The 25091-nt window shown below is 32.6% G+C and overlaps 4 protein-coding genes across 8 annotated transcripts in view; 1 reads left to right on the top strand and 3 right to left on the bottom strand.

Moving 5' to 3' along the window:
• hoip (NHP2-like protein 1 hoip) overlaps positions 1–7227 on the bottom strand; it is a 24071-nt gene extending 16844 nt beyond the window's left edge. The window contains exons 1-2 of one of the 2 annotated variants that reach the window (XR_001940543.1): positions 6786–7227; positions 5720–6225 (exon numbers count right to left, since the gene is read on the bottom strand). Coding sequence is in view for 1 of the 2 variants with exons in the window: in XM_018520140.1 (XP_018375642.1) it covers positions 5845–6225 (381 nt within the window). In the remaining variant the exon portion in view is untranslated. Of the gene's footprint in view, positions 1–5495; positions 6226–6785 lie in introns of those variants that run through there. The other variant, XM_018520140.1, reaches the window with a different exon arrangement.
• Positions 985–4838, top strand: LOC108769259 (ALG1, chitobiosyldiphosphodolichol beta-mannosyltransferase). Its single transcript, XM_018520138.1, has 6 exons — positions 985–1314; positions 1451–1793; positions 1868–2058; positions 2140–2313; positions 2574–2688; positions 3908–4838. Exons 1-6 carry the CDS (start codon positions 1041–1043, stop codon positions 4116–4118), a joined length of 1308 nt encoding a protein of 435 aa, XP_018375640.1. The 5' UTR covers positions 985–1040; the 3' UTR covers positions 4119–4838.
• Positions 7228–9952: 2725 nt separating the features above from the next.
• On the bottom strand, positions 9953–16980 carry LOC108769294 (popeye domain-containing protein 3). Of its 4 annotated transcripts, none has more exons than XR_001940546.1 (10): positions 16459–16978; positions 15531–15646; positions 14888–15143; positions 14410–14777; positions 13687–13844; positions 13494–13596; positions 13207–13347; positions 12914–13079; positions 12019–12296; positions 11543–11612 (listed from the first exon to the last, which is right to left on the bottom strand). XR_001940546.1 is itself a non-coding variant. In XM_018520195.1 (9 exons), the coding sequence occupies exons 3-9, from the start codon at positions 15102–15104 to the stop codon at positions 11545–11547; spliced, it is 1221 nt and encodes a 406-aa protein (XP_018375697.1). In that variant the 5' UTR covers positions 15105–15143; positions 15531–15646; positions 16459–16980; the 3' UTR covers positions 9954–11544. The 4 variants fall into 4 exon arrangements, 2 of the variants coding, with proteins under 2 accessions (XP_018375698.1, XP_018375697.1); XR_001940547.1 differs by lacking the exon at positions 16459–16978 and adding an exon at positions 15747–15763; XM_018520195.1 differs by lacking the exon at positions 12019–12296 and having other exon boundaries at positions 9954–11612; positions 16459–16980.
• Positions 16981–20971: 3991 nt separating this feature from the next.
• Positions 20972–22884, bottom strand: LOC108769249 (uncharacterized). The gene is made up of 5 exons (XM_018520124.1): positions 22686–22884; positions 22224–22406; positions 21979–22128; positions 21517–21675; positions 20972–21437 (listed from the first exon to the last, which is right to left on the bottom strand). Exons 1-5 carry the CDS (start codon positions 22751–22753, stop codon positions 21194–21196), a joined length of 804 nt encoding a protein of 267 aa, XP_018375626.1. The 5' UTR covers positions 22754–22884; the 3' UTR covers positions 20972–21193.
• Positions 22885–25091: the final 2207 nt, after the last annotated feature.

Here is a 25091-nt window from a genome sequence, read left to right on the forward strand (position 1 = left end):
TTTTATATTTTTTATTTCGAATAAGTCGTACCACTCTTTTATCGATTACGATATTTTAAATAATTGAACAATTTTCTGAAACCTATTTTTTATTTAAAATAAATCATATCAGTTATCATTTTTATTTTATTTATATAATATAATAATTACTTATTAAGTTTATATATTCTTATTACTTAAATACTTATTTTGTTGCCTAATAGTAAGTATAACTATATAATAACACTAATTAGAAGCTATAGTTATAAAAAAACTAAAATGGTAAAATCGGAAATGTTATAAACTTATAAATATATTCTCAAATGTATGTTCATATATCAAGATATAAATAAAATTATTTAAATATTTTGTATTTCCTATTTAAAACGTTTATTTCAAATACATATTTCTTATTTTATATTTTGAGTTAGTTTTTGAAATGTAGTTTTTACTTAAAATAAAAAATAGATTTCAAGAACTTCTTTTAAATATAAAATAGGTTATTTTAAATAAATTTTCGAAAACAATTTGTTATTTAAAATAAGAATATTCTTCAAAAAGAAATTCAAAATAAAAAAGCAAGCTATTTTGACATTTTAAATAAAAGTTATTATATATTTCAAATAAATAAAATGCATTCTAGAGTCCTATTTCTTATTTTATATTTTTAATAATTTTTTGCGACGTATTTCTTATTTAATATTTTACATAAATTTTTGGAACCTATTTTATATTTATTATTTCGAATAAATCGTATCACTCTTTTATCGACTCCTACGATTTTATATTTGAAATAAGTTTCTGGAACTTATTTTATATTTTATATTTTAAATAGGTCGTATCAGTTATTTTACTGAGCCCTGTAAATAGCTGTTGTATGTACACTTTGGCGTTCTCCTTAAAAAGCCTACACTTTACACGACATTTCCCCCCCTCCCAAAAAATGGAGTGTAAACGTGTGTGGTGTACATACACTTTACGCTTCTCGTGTATCAAGAAGAACAAATCTATTGGTTCTCTGCGCGAATCAGCTGTTTTGTCGTGTTCCGTTCTCATTTGAAATGTTGATGCTAATATTCCTGCTATTCCCGCTGATTCTTTTTGTTATGCGTAAATTCTACCTGAACAAATTCAAATCCGGCAATAATGTTTGCGTGCTGGTACTTGGTGATATTGGCAGAAGTCCGCGAATGCAATATCATGCAATTTCCTTCGCCCGAGAAGGTTTCACCGTGGATGTTGTAGGTTATCCCGGCTCACCGCCGATGAAGGAGATCAGTGAAAATGCGCGCATACAGGTCCACTATCTGCGACCGCCTCCTGAGTTACGAAATAGTACGAATTGGATATTATTATCTTTTTACATTTCCTCATGATCTTTTTTATATAATTTACGTTTTGATCTGTTTTTTAACATTTTTGTATGTGTTTATAGATTTCGATAACAATTGCACTCTTGTTATTATTTCAGAATTGCCACGTCTTTTTTGTTACATAATAAAAGTTATATGGCAAATGACTGATCTTTTATGGTTGTTTCTTCGTAAACGCCTATCAGATTCAGTAATAACACAGAATCCACCTGCAATACCAACCATTCCAATATGCTGGTTTTATTGTATTCTAACAGAGGCACAATTTACAATTGATTGGCATAATTATGCCCATTCAATTATGGCATTGAGCTTGGGAGAAAACCATATCTTAGTTAGATTATCAAAAAATATCGAGACAATGTTTGGTTGCAGAGCAAAGAATAATTTCTGTGTCAGCAAAGCAATGAAAGAAGATTTGGAAAAGAAATGGACTATCCAGTAAGTGTTAGTTGTTACATTTATATTACATTTTAAAAACAAATGGTTTACTTAATGAGCTTTTTTTATTACAGAGCAAAGATTTTATATGATAGACCAACAGATAAATTCCGTCCAATAACTTTAACAGAGAAGAATGAGTTTTTGCAAGAATTAGCTGAAACATATGGTATATATATACCACCCATAAGATCTGGCTTTATTGTATCTAGTACTAGTTGGACTGAAGATGAAGATTTCTCAATTTTGCTAAACGCATTACAAGGTGTGTATCTTAATTATCATAAGATTTAGTAATCTTGTGATAATTTAAAAGGATTATATTTGTGTAATATTTGTTTTATAGAATATGAGAACGTATGTGAAAATGGCGAATTAAACTTGCCAGATTTAATTTGCGTAATAACAGGTAAAGGACCGTTAAAGGATTTTTATATGGCAATCATTGATTTAAAAAAATGGAAGCATGTTGAAATAAAGACACCATGGCTCAAGAATGAGGAATACCCCAAAATATTAGGTATAATATGTCCATTTCTGCATATTTCTGCATATTGTTGCTAATTAAAAGTAAAATTAATTTTTTTATTAATATTTTATTAAAAACTTCTGATATTTGATGACTTCATCTGTGTCAGTGTAAGTTTTAATGTATGTGAACATTTTTTATTTTTTAGAATTTTTTAATCATAGTGACTTTAGACAGAGTTAATATAATATAATCATTATTTATAAAATATTTTTATAGAATACTTTAAATACTTTTTATCTTTAAAATAGCTAGTGCAGACTTAGGTGTGTGTCTTCACACCTCATCCAGTGGACTGGATTTACCAATGAAAGTCGTAGATATGTTTGGCTGCCGTTTACCAGTTTGCGCATACAATTTTAATTGGTATTCTTTAGTATTATCCTTCTAACTTTTCTTTTATACTTTTCCTCCTTGCTCTCCATATACCGATATGATCCTCATCCTCCCTTGTTTATTATTAATTCCGAGTATACTATGCTCTCTTCCTTTTTTTGTATAAACTTTTCTTCAAACTCACCAACCTTTCCTTTTTCCTATTGTAAAACCACCCTTAGCTCTTCTTCTCCTACTTTCGTATTGTAATACGATTAATATAACATTACTATATACAGGGTGTCTCAGAAATAAGGTAGAAGCCACATTGGGGGCATAGAATGGGTCAAGGGGAACAAAAAGTCTGATACCATTTTGAGATATTCACTGTAGTTTTCGAATTAAAAAAGGAAACATAAGCCAATGTGCGGTGAAGTCGCGTCGTGCGAATTCGTAGCACGGCCCATCGCGCCTCACTCTCGACGGCGCACCACTGCCGCTGCTGTCGAGTGAAGGTGCTTTTTCATGCGCAGCACGCTGCGGCAGCAAAAATGTCACGTGATGCAAATTTTACATAATTGCTTCCAATGTATTTGCTGCGCATGAAAAGGAATAACGGTAATAGCATATGTATTAAAGTTCAACCTCAAATATGTGTTTTTTATTTGCTCAGCTCGAAAATTAATATGGAAAACTTAAAAAGATAAAAACTTGTGATTATATGGCAACTGTTAGTGCAGTTACAATTTGGACAACTACCATTTCAGGTAATTATTTAGAATTTAGAATATCCCCATCACTTCAAATCTTAATAAAAATGTACTTATTGTATGTACTCATTGTAAATGTACTCAATTTTCACATTTTTTGCAAGTATTGCAGATTTTCTCAGCTTCGAATTCTTTGCTGCTCATTGTTCGTTCGGTTGAACTTCAATGAGATGTGGCAAAATGTATTTTGCGCCGGAAGTGCGTCATCTCATGTAAAATTTTTAACCAATAGCAATGAATTGCTGCCGCAGCGTGCTGCGTATGAAAAGTCAGCTTGAGGCGCGATGGACCGTGCTACGAATTCGCGCGACGCAGCTTCACCGCATATTGGCTTATACGTTTCTTTTTTTAATTCGAAAATTACAGCGAATATCTCAAAATGGTATCAGACTTTTTTGTTCCCATTCTGCGCCCCCTGCGGCTCCTATCTTATTTCTGAGAAAACCTGTATATATCAGTAGATCTGTTTACTAAAAGAAAGAATGCGTCTTATTGTTTAGCTTATCGGAGTTAGTAAAGCATAATGAGAATAGTTTGGTATTCGCGGACGAAAAGGAGCTGGCTGAACAATTGAAGATGTGGTTTCAAGATTTCCCCAATAACAAGGCCCAACAACAATTACGTGAAAAGTTTCAAGAAAACATGTTTACATCTCAGCAGAATTGGCATGGTAACTGGAGGCTCAACGTGTTGCCTCATTTTCAAAAGTGATTTGATTATATTGTTCCATTGTATTTCCATAAATTGGGAGTGACATTTATTATATTAATATGTAAGAATATTTTATTATGTTTTATAATGTATAATAAAGTATAAGATTTTAATTTGTAAAAATATGGACCATTAATGTTACAAAGTTATAGTTGATGATTTTCTTGACGTCATACTCATTATTGTATGTTTGATATCTTTAAGTTTCTCAGAGAAATAAGAAGATCCAATCTTGATTGCAACGACACTTATACCGGTAGATATAAGACATGCTTGACCAAGTTGCTCCTTCTTACATATATAAATGTAAGGTATTTCTTTTGCCTCCGCTAATTTTATCAAATGTGTGAGAAAATCCAATGGTACCATCAAATGCGTTGCATTTTCGGCAAGTACAATAAATTCCACTAAATTTCGTTTCATTGAGCTTATCACATCTGTCAATCCGATGAATAACATATTTCTCTCCACATAATACATTTGTCGAATCAATGTTAGTAATTCGTTACATAATTTCTTTGTTACAGTGAGGTCAGCAATACACTTACATTCTTCAGACTATGCAAAAATGAATAAGAATTAGTGTAAACATTTAAACTGAAAGCACAGAAGCGTTATTTTTGCATAACGCTGCATAAGGTGTAAGAGAATCAACTAATCAAAATTTTTCATTTCATATTCTGCTTGGTTGATTTTTTTATGCCTTATACAAGTCTTTGTTCCCAGCTTTATGGTATGATTTATTTGACGCTGCAATTTATTGACTAAAATTTAAAAGAAAAAATTTACGAATTGATCAATCAGACAATGCTTCGAAGTATTTGTAGTGTTAAGTAGATCACACTCTTAAATGTATGATAATTACTTATTTTAAATTAATATGTTAACTTTTAAAAGACTTGAGTAAATTAGCTGTACACTGAACAGCAAAAATAGGATCCTATTTTGGAATAGATAAATGTACATAAGTACGTTATCTCTGCGAGTTGTGATAGATAGGATGACGCGCTTATACACCTCCAAGGACTTCGATTCTTTCCCTCGAAAATTTTCACAAACTGAAAAATGACCACTTTTCTACATTAATGCTCATAGTCCGTGTGCAATTAACGACACGACTAAACCTTACATCCATTTACAACTAAATTTGACGTATAAACGAAATAACCTGAATTTTTGGAAGTTTTAAAAAAGTAATCGAGGGAAAGAATCGAAGTCTTTGGGTGTACATCTACTCCAAAAAAAGACCTCATTTTTTCTTAGTATTCCAACTTAGCTTCTTAGTATACCAACAATTTAATGATTTAAGCGTTTAATTATTTTTAAGTTTCTATTTTTGTAATATGTATATGTAGAAAACAAATTTGTTTTGTTTTGTTTGGACTTTTTATTAATGCTTTAAATTTATCTTGTATACAAACAAATTCCATACGTAAAAGAGATTGAATATAGAGATTTTTTTTATAAATACAGCACAGTAAAACTGTTTCGTGCATGTCAAATATTGGATGCATCGGCGAATACATCAATTGAGTGAGCGTTCAATAATTATTGCCTATGATTGGAGTAAACCTTTAGATTCATAATCTAAAAGAATATACATATACAATAGCAATAATTGCTCATTCAAACTATTCACTAAACACACCAATTTGAGTAGCAATAAAGATTTACATTATGTGTACTAATAATGAGGTATTAAAAATAACAAATAGATAGATATCATTTAGATTAAAAGCCTCTCAATCTCTTGTTGTATGGCTTTGATCTGTGGTTTTAATTGCGAGCCTTCATTGACCAATACTGAACAGGCTACCACTGGTCTCGAAACACCACAAGCTCGTCCTAAAGCCTGCTTGCTCCGTACGAAAACATAGGGTACATTCTTGTCTTCGCACAATAGTGGTAAGTGGAGCAGAATCTCCAGTGGCTGAGTATCCGCAGCCATCACTATAAACTCAGACAGGCCACGATTCAACGACTTTGTAGCCTCGTTTGCTCCCTTCTTCAGTTGACCATAGCTCAATGCCTGCTGCACCAAATTCAATATCTTTATGGTCAGCGATGCATCTGCCAGTGGATATGCCTTTGGTGATACTTCATCCATCTGAAAAAGAAATCCAAAAATCAATATGATACATTTGAAGCATCTTGATAAAGAGAAGTTTACTTATTTATCTCACAACATTTGTGGACATATAAAAAACCTTTTTCGGGATAATACTAAGGCTGACACTAGATTCTTATAGCAGAAGCCTATATAGGTAATATCAAGATATTTTTCAGAAAGGACACTATATAATACAGTGAATCGTTTAATCTTTATTTAATGATGGTAAATAATAAGGATGTAATGGTACACTGTGCCTTACTGGAAAATGTCCTCAAATATACAAACAACACGCAATACATCCACGTGGGTCTAAACTAACCACAAACAACAGTTGTACATATCGCGATAAATAGTGGAACGGGGTGATCCCGATTGACCACGGCTCGATTGGACACCACCAATCACAGCGACCGGTGCTTAGGAGCTTTGTAGTCTCAAGCACTGTGAGTGGCTCGTGTCCAATTGAGCCGTGTCCAACTGGGTGCCACCCGCTCGGAACAAGAGGGGAGATTGGTCTCCCTGTAAATAGCGACAAATATTGTGATACTACTCACCGTATAATCGCCAATCGAGCTTTATCTGTTTTGTTTTTATTCTTCTTTACGATTACGTGTTACTTCCAAAGCACCGTATTGCACTTTACTTTTTCTTTCGCCTTTCTTCTAGATTTCATAAGATTCCTCAGAGCAAAGTCTGTCCTCTAAAGGATAGTACCTTGACCGTTCTTTCTATCGCACTTTTCTTTTAAATAGTCAACGACTTCGGTTATATGCAATCCAAGTTTCTCGATTTTATTGTATATTGTATATTTCTAACGAAAATTATTCACAATCACGCACTGCCACGCGGGTCTCAAAACGGAGGACCGCGGAAGCACGCGGAGGACAATAATGACCGGTAAACGGAAAGCACAAACGCCACAAACGTCCACGTGATCTGGCGTAAAATGCATAAACTAAGCTAAACCACCGATGAGATATTATTAAAGACCATCAACCCTGGGCAAATTTTCGGCGGTATAAAAAGGGTCCGGAGGTAATTGAAGAACGCTGACATTATCGACAATTGATATAAATTTGCTATTATTAACATAAATATTTGGCTCGTGCATTATTAAATTCATGATTTTTTTATTACATAAATGTCCCATAAATAAAACTTGTAAAGTTGTAATATCCTATATATTGCAAAAAATCACAATTTTTTCTCTGCAATATTATCTTTATATTGATAATCAAACTTTGATGATCACTGAAATCTCAATTTTAAAGAAAAATCGAGTATTATTGAGTTATAAATGCATAAATACATCTACTAAACTAATAAATCGTAAAATTACAATATTATCAGTTTTTAACTCTTTAATCACTTCAATATTCACAAGAACGCGAACTCCCGTAAGGATGTCGGTCTTTAATAATAGTATCTCGTCGCTAGTATTGTGTTATGATTTCAGCTTCTTACTGTTAATATTAATGAAATTATTGTGAGTTGAATCGATTTGTCACTGTAATAAGTAACGCCATCATAAATTATAATCTACATAAAATGATTACTGTAGGACGTGTAAAAGACTTAGTGGTTATTTCGTGATACATGTAGTGGAATAGTAAAACATGTTGTATAACAAAATACAAGTACTTTGCTTTCGTATTCTTTGTTTAGTTTGGTGTCTTGTATATCCCACCTGTTTGGGATATACGGCAATTTTAGTGAGTGGAAATTATGCCCAAAGCATACAAACTGCGCAGATTGAATTCAGCACACTAAATGCAATAAACGCATTACATGAAATATGTACCTCATGTCATAACACTTGTAAGGCCGGAATCAAACTACGCATTGAAGAATGAGATTGAAGATTGAGAGATTGATGTTTGATCAATCAGAACAAAAGGAGCTAAACTTTCTTTGTCCTCATTGGTGAAATTTCAATCGTTAATCTTTAATCTCAATCTTCAATACATAGTCTGATTTTGGCCTAATATATGTAGGAAGATTGTAATTATTATTTATATTACTTCATATACGTATTTACCATTCTTATTCCTTAATAAAACTTTATAAACACATTTTATAAGTTATTGTGTCATTATACGTCTTATTTATGTGCATTATTTGTAAATTTTTCATGAGTCATACGTACCCCCTCCCTCTATGAGTAGCCATATATCCTACCCCTATAGGATTACGGCAAAAATATAAGGATTTCAAAAAGTTTATTTTTTAATATGAAAAATAAATATTTCGGATTTCTAATATTTTTTTCATAGTAGTAGACAGTACAAAGTTTTTACTGATATAGTTTGTTTACTATAAACGGGTGGCACCCGGTTGGACACGGCTCAATTGGACACAAGCCACTCACAGCGCTTGAGACTACAAAGCTCTTAAGCACTGGTCGCTGTGATTGGTGGTGTCCATTTGAGCCGTGGTCAATCGGGATCACCCCTTGCGCGCGTTATCTAAAATTTCTAGAATTACGATTCTAGGAGAATTCGAGATTTTCAATTACGAAAATCGGCAAAGTATTAAGAGAATAGACTTATAGTTGTTAAATTCATTGATTTTGATAAATATCACATACGTAAATGCACAACTTTACCCCATGAAAGTTGCATTTGTGAATAATGCGGTTTTATAATCAGTTAATAATGAATTAAAACTTGCCATAATCAGCAAACAAGTCGCACTATATACAATTCCAAGAATTTTAAAAAATTCTAAGAACTACGATTTTGAGATTCTGGGATTTTAATCACGACAATCAAGTATTTCAAAAATCGATGTTCTTATTAATACGTATACGTTTCTGTGACATTTCCTTTAATTTCGTTTGATTATGTCGTCGCGTGACACTGAAATAATAAAAAATATTAAAATTCTAAATCTTATTCGAGTAAATATTTTTATAGGTTAATTTTAACAATTACTTGCATTCTTTTCAACCGTGTATCAAAAAGAACACGTGCTTTTGTCAGAAGGAAAATATTCTTTATTTCTTTTATTTACTGTGTTTGTTAGAATAATCCGTCTAAATATAAGATAATATTACTCTTATAGAAAACTTGCAGAATTAAATTTAATTGTAGAATTCATGAAAATATCGAGAAAATTTATTTTAAAAAAAATGAATCGCGTATTTTTTCAGCGTTTTGTCATTCGCATCATTTTAATGGAATGTATCAATAAACGTCTAATTGGATTATGATGTGCTCCTTATTTCGTCTTTTAGGCCCGTTTCTATCAACGCAGATTAACTTTAATCTCGGTTCAACTTACTCTTATTGTCTTTTTCTAGTTCTAAAGATTAGAAAAAGGTGAAGAGTAAGTTGAACCGAGATTATCCACATTGGTAGAAATGGGCATAAATGAGCTCCATGTAACCGTCGGTTAACTTAACCGAGGTTGGTTTAAAAGAGATCCTATTATTGCATGTTTTTTGTATACAATATTAACATAAGAAAGAAAAAAAACGGGACATAAAGACGTAATAAAATTACTTTGATTTTTAAAACTAACTTTCTTTATTCACGCTGCCATTTTATCCGCATTCTTATTGTATCCAATATGATTTAAATTTCTCAAATTCTCTCTCTCATCAGCCACTCTCTGCTTATTAACTATATACTAAAAACAATTTCACATACAAAAATAATAACAATAAGAGATAATAAACAACAAAGATTCAATAACATATAATTCATATTCACATAGAAAATAATAAAAACTTGTCTATTTTTATATATATATATGGATCATATGCAAAAAAATACTAATTCTGATGGTCCTGCATATTTTATGTTTATACATATCAAAAGGCATTCCTATATTTCGGTACTTTGCTACATAAAATATTTTTAGTTCAAAATATCGTTATCAGAATTACGGATATGCAATATACGTGTGTTATAATATAGAACAATTGTTACATCATGTGGTAAACTGTCGGTAATATCCGAAATAGATTATGTATGTGTATTATTCAGAATTCTATGACTTTACATATAAAAAGTCTTCTTAAAGTATGTATTACAACTTTAAGTGAGCTTAATCTCGATATCTTTTAACAATTTTCTATTCTTCAATGTAATATTTCTAAAGATTAAACAAAAATTGTTTCCAAAGTGTTTATTCATTCGATAGTTTTACCGAAATATTTTAACCGTTAAAAGCGAGACCTTTATTTGAAGCCTCATTGTTCCAATTATTGTATTTTTTTTCCCCCCCGATTATTATTGACATTTTTTTTAAGGAATTTCCTTCAATTTGTTTTACGTAATATACATCTTAAAGTATTTACTTTCACTTATTCAATTATATAAAACAATTATTATCATACGCACTGTTGTAAATAAATAAAATAATGAAATAATTAACTTGATGTTAGGTATATCAATGCATTGTGATCGTAATTACAATATTATCCTGTAGCAATTCGTAATAATTTTTTATGTTAAGTATCGAAAGTTGTATACGCGATTCGGCGTCTCTAGCAGCAATGTAGCGATATAAATCTCGCAACAATGTTCTTTATATTATACTTCGTAATATTCAATGCGTTAATAATGGCGTAACTTCTTGTGCCTCTTTGACTCGTGAACATCGGTTGCTTAACAGTATCACAACATGGATCTTCAAACATGTAATATGACATTTGGATAACTCTACGAGATACATTGGATAAATATATAAGTTATATAGCGCATATAGTATATTGTACATATTTTCTCCATGGAAACATTAAGAAAGGAAGTGTAAGTAAAAAGGCACTATTTCCGGGTATGGGAAAGAATCAGTTTCTTTAGGCCTCCCTAACTTCTATCAAGTCCCACCACGACATCACAGACCTCGCATTAACAGAAGTTACGCCGCTGTGAATATGTCACCCTCATTTCATTACACTTGCATACTTGTAAAGTCTTAATCCATTATTCATTCATCATAGAACATACTAAAATACTTTAATGGAGTAAATTATAAATATAGCCACTCTTAAATTCAATATGTTCAAGCATACCCAACAAATACACTGGAAGCATAAACTTATTGATTAGTTGCTTTATAAACTAGAATGGAATTTATCATACGCTACAAAACGATGGAATTTTCTCTTATTATCGCATACGGTTGACTAGCCACTGGGAAAATTATTAATTGGCAAGAGAAAGTTCAATTTTTTCTACGCACAGTTTCAATATGCACATTATTTAGTCACAATGAATATCAGCTTGCTGTAATTGCATTATGTAAAAACACCGGTGTTACGTTATATTGACTGTCGAGGATGACATCGATTTAACAATCATTTCATTAAACAGGTGTTTCGTGATCAGTCTCTTCGATTCTTCCCAATCTCCAAGCATTCGGATCTCCTGCCGCTGTAAATTGAGAGCAACTTTTAAAATAATTTTTAATCATAATATGAAAAGATATAAATAAATAAATAAATTTAAAAATAAACATATTTAAATTATTATGTATTATATTTTATAACTATACTTTCTTACTTGTAAGAAAGTTGTAGAGATAGTACAGATATTAGAAGCAAATACATTATATGTTTTTGTAATATTTTCAAATCAATTATAAATGTGAAAGAAGGTAAGAATTACATAAGTATCGAAATATACATCATTCTCCTTTCAATTATTATTATTATTAATTTTCAAGATTAAACATGTTTTTGAAAACGAGTATGCTTGAAGAATCTTGTTTATGGGTACTACTTTACGTGTATTTGGATTTATCATGTACAAAAATTTTCGAAAACATAAAGAAACTCACCTCTTGATACAATATCCAGGAAGAACAATTAATGGAATTACTCTGCGACATTTGTGTAATATATATGCATCCATTGCAGGAACATACATGTACATCACATACGATTTTTGTGCTAGAGTGTTGTACGATTGGTAGGCAAGGATATTACAGCGAAGTCTGAACGCTGTTTGATATAGGGTGCGGGAGAAATGTACAGGGTGGTACACGTAGGTGATTCGTATGGTGAAGGGTATTATTCAATACTTCTTGATTCGTGTACAGCAGCGGCATTCTCTCTTCTATTTCCAAAGCGAATTCAAAGTTGATGCAAAATCATAAAAAAGGTGCATATAAATCAATACAAAGATCTAAGACATGTTACTATATCTTGACAAATATAACAAAATGTTACGAATCAAAACTATATAACTTTAAAATAAAAAATATGATATATTTTAAAGATGTAAAATCATGATATGTAAGTGTACATATGCACACTATGTGTGTAGATGGCTATTATTTGTATAAAATATTCACAAAAATTTTAACATATGTAACAAATTTTAAGATACATATATAATGAACAAAATTATATTTACTATGAGATTATACCATGAAAATATTAAAAATGTAAGAGTATTATTACAAAAGTGAACAAACTGGATACATATAAAACATGCGCATGCCTGATTAATGTAGAAAATGTGCATTTTGCTAATTATACATAGAAAGGAATTAACAAAAATATATAAAAAATAAACGAAATACAGATACAGTCCCTTTTGTTTTAAGAAGAAATTGTGTCTCAATATTAAAATGTACTAGTAAAAGTTAAAATAAAACCAATCTTACACATTTTAGTTGAATTCTTTAATATTAGCAAAAATAAAAATTGCAGAAAAATATTTATACGTACCTTGAAGTTGACGACTGATGAGAGCAGTAATCCCTTGACTATCACCAGTCTTTTTTACAACAAAAAGTTTTGTATCAGGATCATTTTCTAAGGCTCCAATACCACCCAGACCAATTATCTGTCCATTCTGCTGCTGATGACTGCTAGCAGCCATCGTTTCACTCACCTATTACAAATAAATATGAGACACACACATTGAAATTTTTTATTAAGCTTCAATGGCTAACAATTCTATAACTTAACAAATCATAGTAAACATTTGATATTATCGTGATTTTTAAAAAAGAATATACCTGCATCAATTTTTTAACTACATCTCTGCCCAAAATGTGATCAAACACTGCCTGCAGGAATTGATCGCTAATAATGCTTAATTTTAGTTTGTCTCTATGCCATAACAATATTCTTGATTCTTCCATAGCTGTTATAGACACCTAAGCAAATATAACATGACATCAAATATATCTATATGTATTGGCATATTGGAATTATTAAATCAGATAGATAAAAAAAAACTATAAGAACTAATTATAAGAAAATTTACTGATATGAAGAATATCGATGATAAATAAAAATTTACCTGGAAGTATTCATCTGTCGAGACACCAAACCATTCTGGAGAATCCAGGAACTGATGTGGGAAGACGATATGCAATGCTCTTCCATTTTGCGATACAACTAGTCTATAAAAAACGAGAAAAACAAAATTTTAATAATAGAGATCTTACATATAACAATGAATAAATTTAAAAATATGAAAAATGTATTCTTACTTTCCCGACAGCACCAACGATAAAGAATCGACTTTGGTCACTTTTTCTTGTGCATAAACCTCTTGATACTTCAGCTGGCGAATGATCTTCATACAATTTAATACTTTTCTGAATTGATGACGTGACACCCGTAATGGCTGGAATACTGCAACATATACCTACATAAAAGAAGACGATTATAAAATATTTTTATTTTAAGTGACTATTTTAAATAAGTACAAATCAAAGATTTCAAATAAAACTTTCTGTTATACTATAAATATATTAAATATTGTTTTATTAATTGCTAATGATTAAGAAGAATAGATTCTACTAAATAGAATATAAATTTTATAACATATATTACTTGGTTTTGATAGATTAAATAAAATGTCACATACACACATACATTCGTAATAATATATATATTATTGTAATAAAACAGTGCAAAAAAAACTAGAAATCTTTGTGTATGATACAAATGCAGTCAAATGAAAGCAAATTACACAGAAATGACTATATGCCTAACTGTACTATTTTTCAAGAGTACATCTATACATAAAAAATATATAATAATAATAATTCTAAAGAATAAAGATAAATGAGTATAAGAGGTACTCCATAATGTACTTAATGCTATATGTTAAATGTCAAATAAATTATACTATTGTTTTTTCTGTATTAGTCTTGTAAATAATTAATACTCCCTCACAAATCATTGTCTTCTATTTAATCTTCACTTACCTCTTCAATTTCCCTTGTAAACTTGATAGGCCTGAGCTTGTAAAGAAGCGTGCATACATGGACGAAGTTGATGGCAACAAATAGAGCATTCCAGAGAGCAGCATCCAGCCAGCAAGCTATTGTCCAGCCCCACAAAGCAAGAAAGGCACAGCCCACAAGTAGAGTGCACCTTAAATAAAGTACACCATGTATGCCGCTTGGTGCAAGGTGTGACAATAGGAAGAAGGCATTTGCGAGTTGAAAGTAGATGTGATTCACGTAAATTCCTTGATAGGGTTGGCAGGTAAGAGCTCCGTTCAGAAAGGTTGGAGGCACTATCGGCGAATGAGGATAACCGGATCCATGGCTGACCACTGACAGTCCAGTACCTGTATAGAAATAAAAGTCACACATTTCACCGATCAAGTGTTCACAACTCAAAAGAAATCATTCTTTGGGTTATGCACTGCGATCTTAACTGATAAATTGTCAAACGTACCCTCTCTATTATCAGTGGTCACATTCCTGCATTCGTCGTTCTCGTGGTGTGCCGACGCTGGTATCGATATATCCGACGTGACGGTATTACGAGGGACATTGGACGCCGCTGCATTCGTTAGGCTGGCATCAATAGAGGTCCAATACAAGAGTATGACGAACGAAATGGAAGTACCCCAGCCTATTCGGCTTCCTATTGGGTCGAAGCAGATCCACATCCCCGCATTACCACCAAGCTGGACTGTATTCGTTTCGCTCTACAACATGCAAATCCATTTGTATATTTTATTGCAAATTATATTATTTATACATAACAACATTTACTTAAAATGCTATCAAGCCAAAATTATACTTTTTTATATTATATATATTTTCAGGTAACAACATTTACATTAAGTTATATAAATTAATGATGTAATAAATTTTAAATATACATGTGTATACATGCATATGTGTATACATATACATATATATATGTATGTAGTATTTATATTTTAATTTCATATAATCTCCTTCAACACTATAAATTCATACTATATATTAATGATGCAGATTAAATTACTTGTTATGACTACATTTCATATTTATTTTTAAATAATATAAAAGCAAATGCTGTCATTTGTGAATGTTCAGTTACTGCTTACATTTCTGTATTAATCTCAGCTAAAATTGGAACTGGACGATGAGAACCATCTTGCAGACTTCAAATCAAGGAAGGATATTTGCATCACCAATGGTTGTGGGAAGACAATATCAACATCTGAAATGTATACAAGTAAATATTTGATTAATCATATAAAAATATAACAGAATTAAATGTTTCTTAGAGATTCAGAAATTGTTATTATTGTTATTGATACAAGACCTTTGCAGTTGTCATGGAAGGATTTTTTTGTCAGTGGAAGACAATATGACAAGTCAGTTTGTAAAAATTATAAGATTTCATCACTCACTGGCATCCTCAAATTCTGACTCTGCAAAGTCTTTAATTTATTACTACTTATATATCTCAGAGATTGGACCTTTCAGAAATGTAATATCTACAAATAAGATGAAAGACAATTAATCTTGCACGTCTATCGTAAGTTTCAGTTGCAGGAGGAATAGATGCTTAAACATTGATTTATACTCATTCTTGGAGTGACTGAAATGGACTGAGACCATTTGAATCGCCGCGAGAACGATTTAATCCAGTTTCCACGATCCCATTCCCCGTTTCACTCGGCGCACATTTGTGATGCACATGTGTGTGAATATTTCTCTACTTGCCATTTTATACACGCGATCTCGATATAGTATCCATTCTGAAACTCGAAATAGAAGTCGAGATAGACTGCCGAGCGCACGGAAGACACGTACGATTTTCACGCAATCATTATTACATATCGCGATATATAAACAGCGGCCGGATGGAACGAGAAGTCGCCGTTTGAATTCGCGGAGTTCAGTCGTCGTCAGAAAAACAGAACTGCCGCCGTCGTCGTGGATACACCCTCCTAAATTCACTGTCGTCGCCGTTGTCGTGACGCTAGTTATTAAGAGTATCCCTTTCGAAATCAATAAATAACTTACTCATGGAAAATCGGCGACGGTGGGGGCGTACGCAAGGCATACAGATGAGAGGGCGAACGATGGTGTGACGACCGTCGCTCGTGAGGAAAGGGAATCCGAGGAAATTATCGATGCCGTTGGATCGGTTGTAATCGCCCAGCCAAAACTGGCAAAAGCTATGTAATAGACGCGAAACAAATCGAGCTTGCTTGCTTCTGCTTCTGCCGAGTGCCGTTCCAGTGCCGTTCTGCCGTCGCCGCTGCGATCGTGCCAGATCGCGCACCTCTCACCACTCGTAACGGAAACGTCAAACCAGTCAAACTAGCGCGGCGATCGCCGTTGCAACTTGCAAGCGACGTTGGTCGCAAGCCCACAATCGGACGGGAGCCGGGAGCGGGGGCGAACGCGAAGACGAGGTGGTAACAATGGGGAAGAGAGACGACATAGCGAATAGTAAATATAGATTGCGCGTATATACGATCATGCGCTATACCATGCTGGAAGGGATAACGATAAAACTAGGCGTGCATTCGTTTATGCAGCGGCCAGCGGTTAGCGCAGAAGTATTACTTTATCCTTGTTGTTCACCGAGTATTGAACAAAGATTGAATGATACTCACTGCGCTAACCGCTGCATAAACGAATGCACGCGGTGTGTGCAGTGGGACAGTGGCCGGTATCATCGACGAGGTACTATTAAAGATCGACATCCTTAGACCCTTAGGCCGGAATCAGACTGTGCATTGAAGATTGAGATTAAAGATTAAAGATTGAAATTTCACCAATGAGAACAAAGAAATTTTGGTTCCTTTTGTTCTGATTGTTCTAACCTCAATCTTTCAATTTTCAATCTCATTCTTTAATGCGTAGTCTGATTCCGGCCTTACGGGAGTTTGCGTTCTTGTGAATATTGAAGTGATTAAGAGTTAAAAACTGATAATATTGTACTAATTTTATGATTTATTAGTTTAGTAGATGTATTTATGCATTTAGAACTCAATAATATTCGATTTTTCTTTAAAATTGTGATTTCAGTGTTACCGTCAAACTTTGATTATCAATAGAGACGATAACTGCAGAGAAAAAATTATAATTTTTCTGCAATATGTAGAATATTATAGCTTTACAAGTATGCATATTTATTTATGGAACATTTATGTTAATAAATATATATATATTTATGTTAATAATAGCAAAGGACTATGTCCAGTTTGGGCCCTGGCTGAATAGCATTGAGACATAGCTAGGATTGTAGAGCATAAAAAAAGGATTAAAAAGTTCCAATATGCACTTTGTAAAATGAGGGTGCCGTCACATGCGGCGTAACCTGCGTATTCTAGTAATTTACTAGAATACGCCATTCTGAAGTCGAATGTAAGAAGAATACTCGACTGTGATTGGTCAATTTCTTAATCTCACTTCTTACTCCGTGTATTGTAGACGGGCCTTAAGACTGTACTTAAGACGGTCTTAAATATAAGATCCGACAATGAAATACTATCGGCCAATAAAGCAGATTGTCGTATTTTTCTACTTAATTCTACTACATTCTCTCATTTCGAATGGAAATGTACTGAGTATATTGTTATCAAGTTTTGCAATGACATCCATATTCCAAGGCTATATTCCAAAACGTCCTCTCCGAGGAAAATTGTACTCGAAATACTATAGTATACGTTACATGTCTTATATATATTTCGAGTAAAATTTTCCTCGCAAAGGATGTTTTGGAATATAACTTAAGTAAATACCTTTATTATACTTACATTTTGCTGTTCCATGTTTAAATCTTTGCATAAGAACAATGTCGCTAAAAGTTGGATTAATCCAACTTTTCAACAGTGTCGCTGGCGACAAGAAAGTGGGCAAATTGAGAGAGAATTCAGTCACGTGATCATTTATCGCTGCGACAAACGGTATCATGAAATTGTACCTTAAGGGGATGCTGGAGTGTCCTGTTTTACCATTAATTTTTAAAGACTCTTTTCTCTTAATTATGTTTATGGATTGAAAAGTCCTTCTCCACAATTAAAGTATCGACAACAACACAGACTGCCAGCTACAATTTAATGCGAAAAATGAAAGAAAATTAAAAATTGTAGTTTTGTCACCGGCTCCTGCAGTCAACTCGTCACAATATGTGCTGCATATAAGGCCCTGCGCACAATGGAGGAAATATTAGGAACAGGAATAGATATTAAGATTTTAACCTATCAGATACCAGTTACACCGGAATATACGATTTCTGATAGGTTGAAATCTTAATATCTATTCCTGTTCCTAATACTTCTTCCATTGTGCGCAGGGCCTAAGAGTTTCAGATTTTACCCGTTTGAAATAAGTAGCCAGTAGCCTACAGAAAACCTCAAAAAACAATCCTATGCTTTTAGGAATGAGGTAAGGGTTTTGGTATAAGAGAAAAGAGTCGCCAAAAATTTCGTTCGTATACTACGAATAAAATTGATGTGAAGCCATGAAACCGAGCAGTATTTTAGTTGATCTCTTTTTAAGAGATGGCGTTGCAATATGTTAGATAAGGATAGATAAATGCGTTTGAGCGAGACACAACGATATATAATAAGTATAAGAAATGAATGAAAGATGTCACTATTGTCGAATTTGAAATTTAAAAGTCTGTACTATTGACCTTGATTAACTTCGACCGTCACTCCAGCATCCCCTTAAGACTTACGCCTTAAGTTTTTTTATGTGCCATGGTCTTAAGTCTTACGTCTTAAGTTTTTCTATGTACGTAACCGTTATAGGCCTTCTACAATAAGTCGCAAGTCATAACGTCAGAAGTCTTATAGGCCTTCTACAATAACTTGTTGTTTAGTCCGGATCTACAATAGGTGTTTTATGCCTTATGCCGTAAGAAACTGACCAATTACAGTCGAATCCGAGAAGAATAAGCGACTGTGATTCGCCCATTTCTTATGGCTTAAGGCTTAAAACCCTATTGTAGATCCGGACTTACCGAACGTTAAACAAGAATGACATGACATCCAAGGAGCACCCGGGTGGGAATTCGAACGCAGCCCAGGGCTGCGTTCGAAAACATCATCCGGGTTTCTCCGTGTATCATCTTATCCTTGTTTAACACTGAGTGAACAACAAAGATAATACGATACGCGGGAGCACTCGGGTGATGTTTCCGAACGCAGCCCTGGGAGTTGATTGTGGATTTTGAAAGTAGGTGAAAATTACAAAAGTGAGCAAAGGTTACTAACGTATTCTTCTTACGAAATGATAACTGCGATCTTACGGTTGAGTGTTTTATCGAAATGATGCGGTTACTTACTTTTTATAGAATTTTAATTGAAAAACAATAATTTCTTTAAAGAATTTTATTTATTCAAGCTACTATTATTTTTTTAGAATTTTTTTAGAATTTTAATCAAGTAACGATAATTTCCTTAAAGAATTTTATTTATTTAAGTTAATTATTTATTGATTTGTTAAAGAATCTATTTTTTATCAGATCTTCACAAAATGCTTAATCAGTTAGCAAAACGTTTGTGAGTAATTATTGGGGTCTTCAATACAACATTCATCAGGATTGCTACACATTATATCATGGTTTTTTTTCTGACGATGGTAACTAATTTTAAGTATAAAGAGGAAAATATCTGAAAATAGCTCAATCTAAGAGCCGAAACATGTAATAATATCTCAGTTTTTCATTATGTATGTATTTAACTCCTATCAATAATTTTTATACGTTTATATTTTAAAGAATTGACTTTTATTTGCCTTTCTTATCGTCATTTTATTAATTTAATCGCAATTTCGTTAAGGGCTCACATACGTTTCTGTTTCAAAAAATCGATTTTTTGCTTATTTTAAAAGGTACATATCTTAGAAACATTTTAAGACCAGAACGAGTTCGATATTCGAATTATTGACGAAGTTACAGCTGCTTTAACGAAACTAGTCAGATTGCTCCGCAGGTTAGAATTATACCCGTGTACCGGTAGAGTGTATTGTCGTCGAAATATAGAACAGATTGCTGTCAGAAGAGGGTCATACTGCAGAGGAGGGCCAACTTTATGGTGCAGGCATCGCTGATTAGGCGCAAGTAAACATTTTTTATTTTATCCTTGCAAAACTTTAAACGCGTTTTTCTCGAAATAGCATTTTTCAAAACGGTGGGCATGATAACTGCCTCACCGTTCGTCCAATTAACTTCATTTTTGGCATACGTATTCTAAATTAGATTCATTATCGTGTCACGAGAGCTTTTTTGATTAAATTTAACCATTTTCGAATAGTAATAAAAAATAGACAATTTTTTTGGTGAAAATTACGACTTTTCTTTCAAATTATGACCATTTTCGTAATTTTTTTTTTCTCAAATTCCTCTCGTCACACGAGAACTATTATTCTAAAAAATGATACAAAATTTTTAATTTTTGTTTCAGATAAGAATTACGACCTGGATCATGCCCACCCGATAAAAAAAACACGTTCTACGCCACTGGACGCAGCCGCCATGTTTTTAATTATTTTTTAAATTTATTTATACGTTTTATGCTCCTTAAGAGTCCACCTTTAAAATAAAAAAAAATGAAATCAATTAGCCCAATAGTTTTCTTACAATTTCTCATCACATTTTGACTACTTTTCAAGTTCGAGAAACGTATGTGAGCCCTTAAGTATGAGTCATTTTTAATACTAATATTGATGTAATAATAAAAAATGTAGTAATTTACAATGTCATTATGAGCACACCAAATATTCATAAAATAGCTAGTTATTAAACTTTTTTCAACAAATCTTGCAACATATCTTGAAATATCATAATCTTCTTTTGCAAGCATTTGTTTCTTTGTCGCATAAGTCTATTTACACGTTTATTGTAAGTAATACATTTTAGAAATGCTGTCCACTTTTCTTCTGATAAAAAATCTGTTTTTGTAAAGCGTTCTGTAGTGTGTTTGGAAGATTTTAAAATTTTTTCTTTTATTTTGTAATTTCCTAAATTAGGTGATGGAACTTCTCTAAAAAAAGTTTTTATTTACAGCATTTGCAAGATATAAAATAAAAAGATTAATTTTTTTTTCTTCGTGTTTATCTTACCTCTCTCTATTCATATCATTTATATCATTTTCAAAATAGACATCAATTTTTTCTTGATTATTGATACAAGTAGCATTCATTTCTTGTTCGGAATTTAAGAAAATAATTAAATCTTCACTTGTGTTTTGAGTCAACTCTAGTTCATTACTTATATTTTCACTGCAAATAAGTGTTATTTGAAAGTAAAAATTATTAAAAATTAGATCTGTACTTTGCCACTACACCTAAAACTTTCAATATTGTTCTTACCAAACTTCAAATATATATCTATTTTAATTCAAATACAAGTGTATATTAATTCAGCAGAGAAAAACTTAACATGCAATATTAATTAAATTTTAGATGTGACAATTGAGTTAGGTATCTACTTTGTAATAGCAAACCACTGACAGTATTTTTGTCACAAGAATCTTTTATAAAACGATAAATTCCATATATCATCAAATATATGTATATACCAACCTTTCTTTGGTATCAATATTACAGTTGCTTGCATTAGTTTCATGATTTTCTGAATTGTGAAGAGTAATATCATTTTCATCTTGAAACATGATTCCATAACTATTATATACATTTACATCAGTGTTTAGATATGTCCCCTTCGTATTTTTTCTAAATAGAGATGTGTAAAATAATTTTTAGATTTATTATTATAAATTATTTGAACTCTCTTAATATATATTATTTTTAATTAAAGAATGTCTCACTTTTTTTGTAGGGTCACAGAAGGAACGGCAGTATTCTTTAATCTTTTGATTTTTGCACAAGGATTTATGTCATGATAATCGTTTTCCGTAAAATGATCACTACAAACTCTGGCTCCTTTGTACGAAAGATTACGACCAATTATCTGTAACCATTTATTCCTCATTTCTTCATTCGCTGGTATCCTATAAATGTTACATATTTTAAAGTTTTTGTCAAAGAACGTGTATAAAATTAAGAAAATTTATTTATCAAAAGCTTAGGGATTTATTATCTATATAATTAAATATGCATACATAGCAAAGCTTCTTTAAAAAATTAATTTACAATTAGTACATTGCATCGTTATCAATAATCGTCACTATAATACTTGTAATTAATTGGATTTTTAATTAATTGCTTGATTACTATATTAATACGATTATTCGTTATTATAATCAAATATTCAGTTTTTGCAGTTTTACCTGTGAAATGATCGATGTGGTTCTGAAGGGAAATTTTCCTTCGAACATATACAACACGATGAAACCATTTTTTCATTAATTTATAGAATTGTAGTATATAAGTATATACTCAGGAGTATATCACCACTTAGAATAAACAATATTTTTAATAATAAATCAGTTGCTTATTATTACGTATGTTAGCTGTGTTCCAAGTTTACTGCCAACATTGAAAATACGACAGTTTACGTTACGTGCACTATAGATTGTCAGTACAGTCAATTTTGGAACTTGCTGTTTGCAAGACAACAAGCATAGAAATAATAGAAAGAGTGTGGTTAAAATGGAAATACCATTTTTCCTTATCAACGTTACGAAAAATCCCTACGATTCTACTCTAAAAAAAAAGATAATTGGCGCGAAATTCAAAAGTAATCAACAAAATAAAGAAAATGAAGGAAATACCGCATATAAATACGAATATGTATTTTTTCAAATTGAAACACCATATACATACACATAAATATACATTAGATCACATACATATTATATTATATATAATATAGGCTGCTTTCCATTTGATGACACAAATCGACACAAGTCGACACAAATGGGAGGGCTCCGATTGCACCATCGCATATTGCACACATGTATCGCTGATTGGCCAATTTAAAAATAAAATAATTTCATTGGCAAAACAGTAAAAAATTACTAGGCACCAGTTGATATGAGTGGTGTGTACAATCAGAACTGTAGGCAAACGGGATCCTCCCGACACAAATGTCGTTCTATCCTTCTTGATATTCAGAGAGTGACAAAGATAGAACAACACTTGTGTCGATTTGTGTCGACTGTGTCTCCTAAAAGGAAAGCAGCCTTAACTATCCCCATAAAGGGTAACCTTAGGGCCTGCGCATAAGAGAGGAAATAAGGTGCGTTCGGGGAGATGCTATTAGCGCTATTTCTGTTATTCTATCCTTGTTTTACGTCTAATAAACAACAAAGATAGAATAACAGAGTAGAGCTAATAGCGTCTCTCCGAACGCACCATTGGAGACACAAATCGACACAGTATAACACACTCAACACAGTTTGCCACACTTAAATGGAACGCGATATGTGCAGTGTGTGTATCTTGTGTACAAACTTTTAATACCTAACGTTAAAAGATTTGAATTTTAACCTTAACGGACACAACGAAATCCGATCACACGAGATCCGATTTGCGGGTGTGTTCCTAATATCATTTAAGGCCCTGCGCACAATGGAGGAAATATTAGGAACAGGAATAGATATTAAAATTTTAACCTATCAGATACCAGTTGCATCGGAATAGACGGTTTCTGATAGGTTGAAATCTTAATATCTATTCCTGTTCCTAATATTTCCTCCATTGTGCGCAGGGCCTTATTCATCAAAATCACACTTGAACAGACTCGAAACTAGAATCCTAGATTTAACAGAGAGGCGCAACTGGTGTTATGCATTCTGAGTCGCTGTTGCAATCTAACCAATTGCGTGACTTGGCAGCCATTTATAGTACTAGTGACGGGTGGCACCCAGTTGGACACGGCTCAATTGGACACGAGCCACTCACAGCGCTTGAGACTACAAAGCTCCTAAACACGGGTCGCTGATTGGTGGTGTCCTATCGAGCGGTGGTCAATCGGGATCACCCCGATAAATTTTACCCCCTACAATCGGCTTTTCACCAATTAGCGCTCTGTGTTAAAGCGCTGTTGCCCGGATGAGGATCTAGGCTTAAGTCGCTAACGTGGCCTTCTGATTGATTCATGACATCTTAAGACTGTACTAATAATACTAACTATGGCCGGTATTCATAGTCAGATTTTGGGATCGATTCTGTATCTTGAAACTAGGTGAAAATTACAAAAGTGAGAGAATTTACTAGAATACTGATAATTTCATTGGTCAACACCTAGGTTGGTATTCATAGTCGATTCTTATTTCAAGACTTAAGTAATGTCTTAAGGCGATGCTAAAGCCCCCCTGTTTTACCACATTCCTATTCGGTGGGATTTCTCCGTATTGGATGTACGGATTGCAAAAGTATTATTACTTAAATTATAGTACGCACACAGAGGATGTTTGCTACACTGGATTTTATGAGAAAATCGAAAAAAAATTATAAAATTTACTTATTTTTGGCTCGCACAGCTGTCACCTCGGATATATATTTGCTTGATATAAGAGTTTTAGAGTCCATATCTTGAAAATAAGCGGGCAGCAAACATCACATTATTGAAATGAACGATACCGAATTTGTAGAACTAAGATTGAAAGTCTAGAAAAGATATATTCCCACCGAATAGGAAATACATGTATACAGATGCTTTGCGGAGACTGGGACTGTCAACAGAGCCGAAATTCCGTGTAGTAGTAGTTGCGCGGTCTTGCGATAGATGG

This window comes from Trachymyrmex cornetzi, unplaced genomic scaffold (genome assembly GCF_001594075.2).
Source record: "Trachymyrmex cornetzi isolate Tcor2-1 unplaced genomic scaffold, Tcor1.1 scaffold88, whole genome shotgun sequence".
NCBI lineage: Eukaryota > Metazoa > Arthropoda > Insecta > Hymenoptera > Formicidae > Trachymyrmex > Trachymyrmex cornetzi.

Coding starts and splice junctions, on each gene's coding strand:
- LOC108769259 (XM_018520138.1), top strand. CDS start 1,041: ATGTTGATGCTAATATTCCTGCTATTCCCGCTGATTCTTTTTGTTATG. Junction 2,059..2,139: donor TTTGCTAAACGCATTACAAG/GTGTGTATCTTA, acceptor TTTGTTTTATAG/AATATGAGAACGTATGTGAA. Junction 2,689..3,907: donor TGCGCATACAATTTTAATTG/GTATTCTTTAGT, acceptor CTTATTGTTTAG/CTTATCGGAGTTAGTAAAGC.
- LOC108769294 (XM_018520196.1), bottom strand. CDS start 15,104: ATGTGGATCTGCTTCGACCCAATAGGAAGCCGAATAGGCTGGGGTACT. Junction 14,778..14,887: donor GACCACTGATAATAGAGAGG/GTACGTTTGACA, acceptor ATTTCTATACAG/GTACTGGACTGTCAGTGGTC. Junction 13,080..13,206: donor TAGTTAAAAAATTGATGCAG/GTATATTCTTTT, acceptor TATTTGTAATAG/GTGAGTGAAACGATGGCTGC.
- LOC108769249 (XM_018520124.1), bottom strand. CDS start 22,753: ATGGTTTCATCGTGTTGTATATGTTCGAAGGAAAATTTCCCTTCAGAA. Junction 22,407..22,685: donor CCACATCGATCATTTCACAG/GTAAAACTGCAA, acceptor TAACATTTATAG/GATACCAGCGAATGAAGAAA. Junction 22,129..22,223: donor TCTGTGACCCTACAAAAAAA/GTGAGACATTCT, acceptor ATCTCTATTTAG/AAAAAATACGAAGGGGACAT.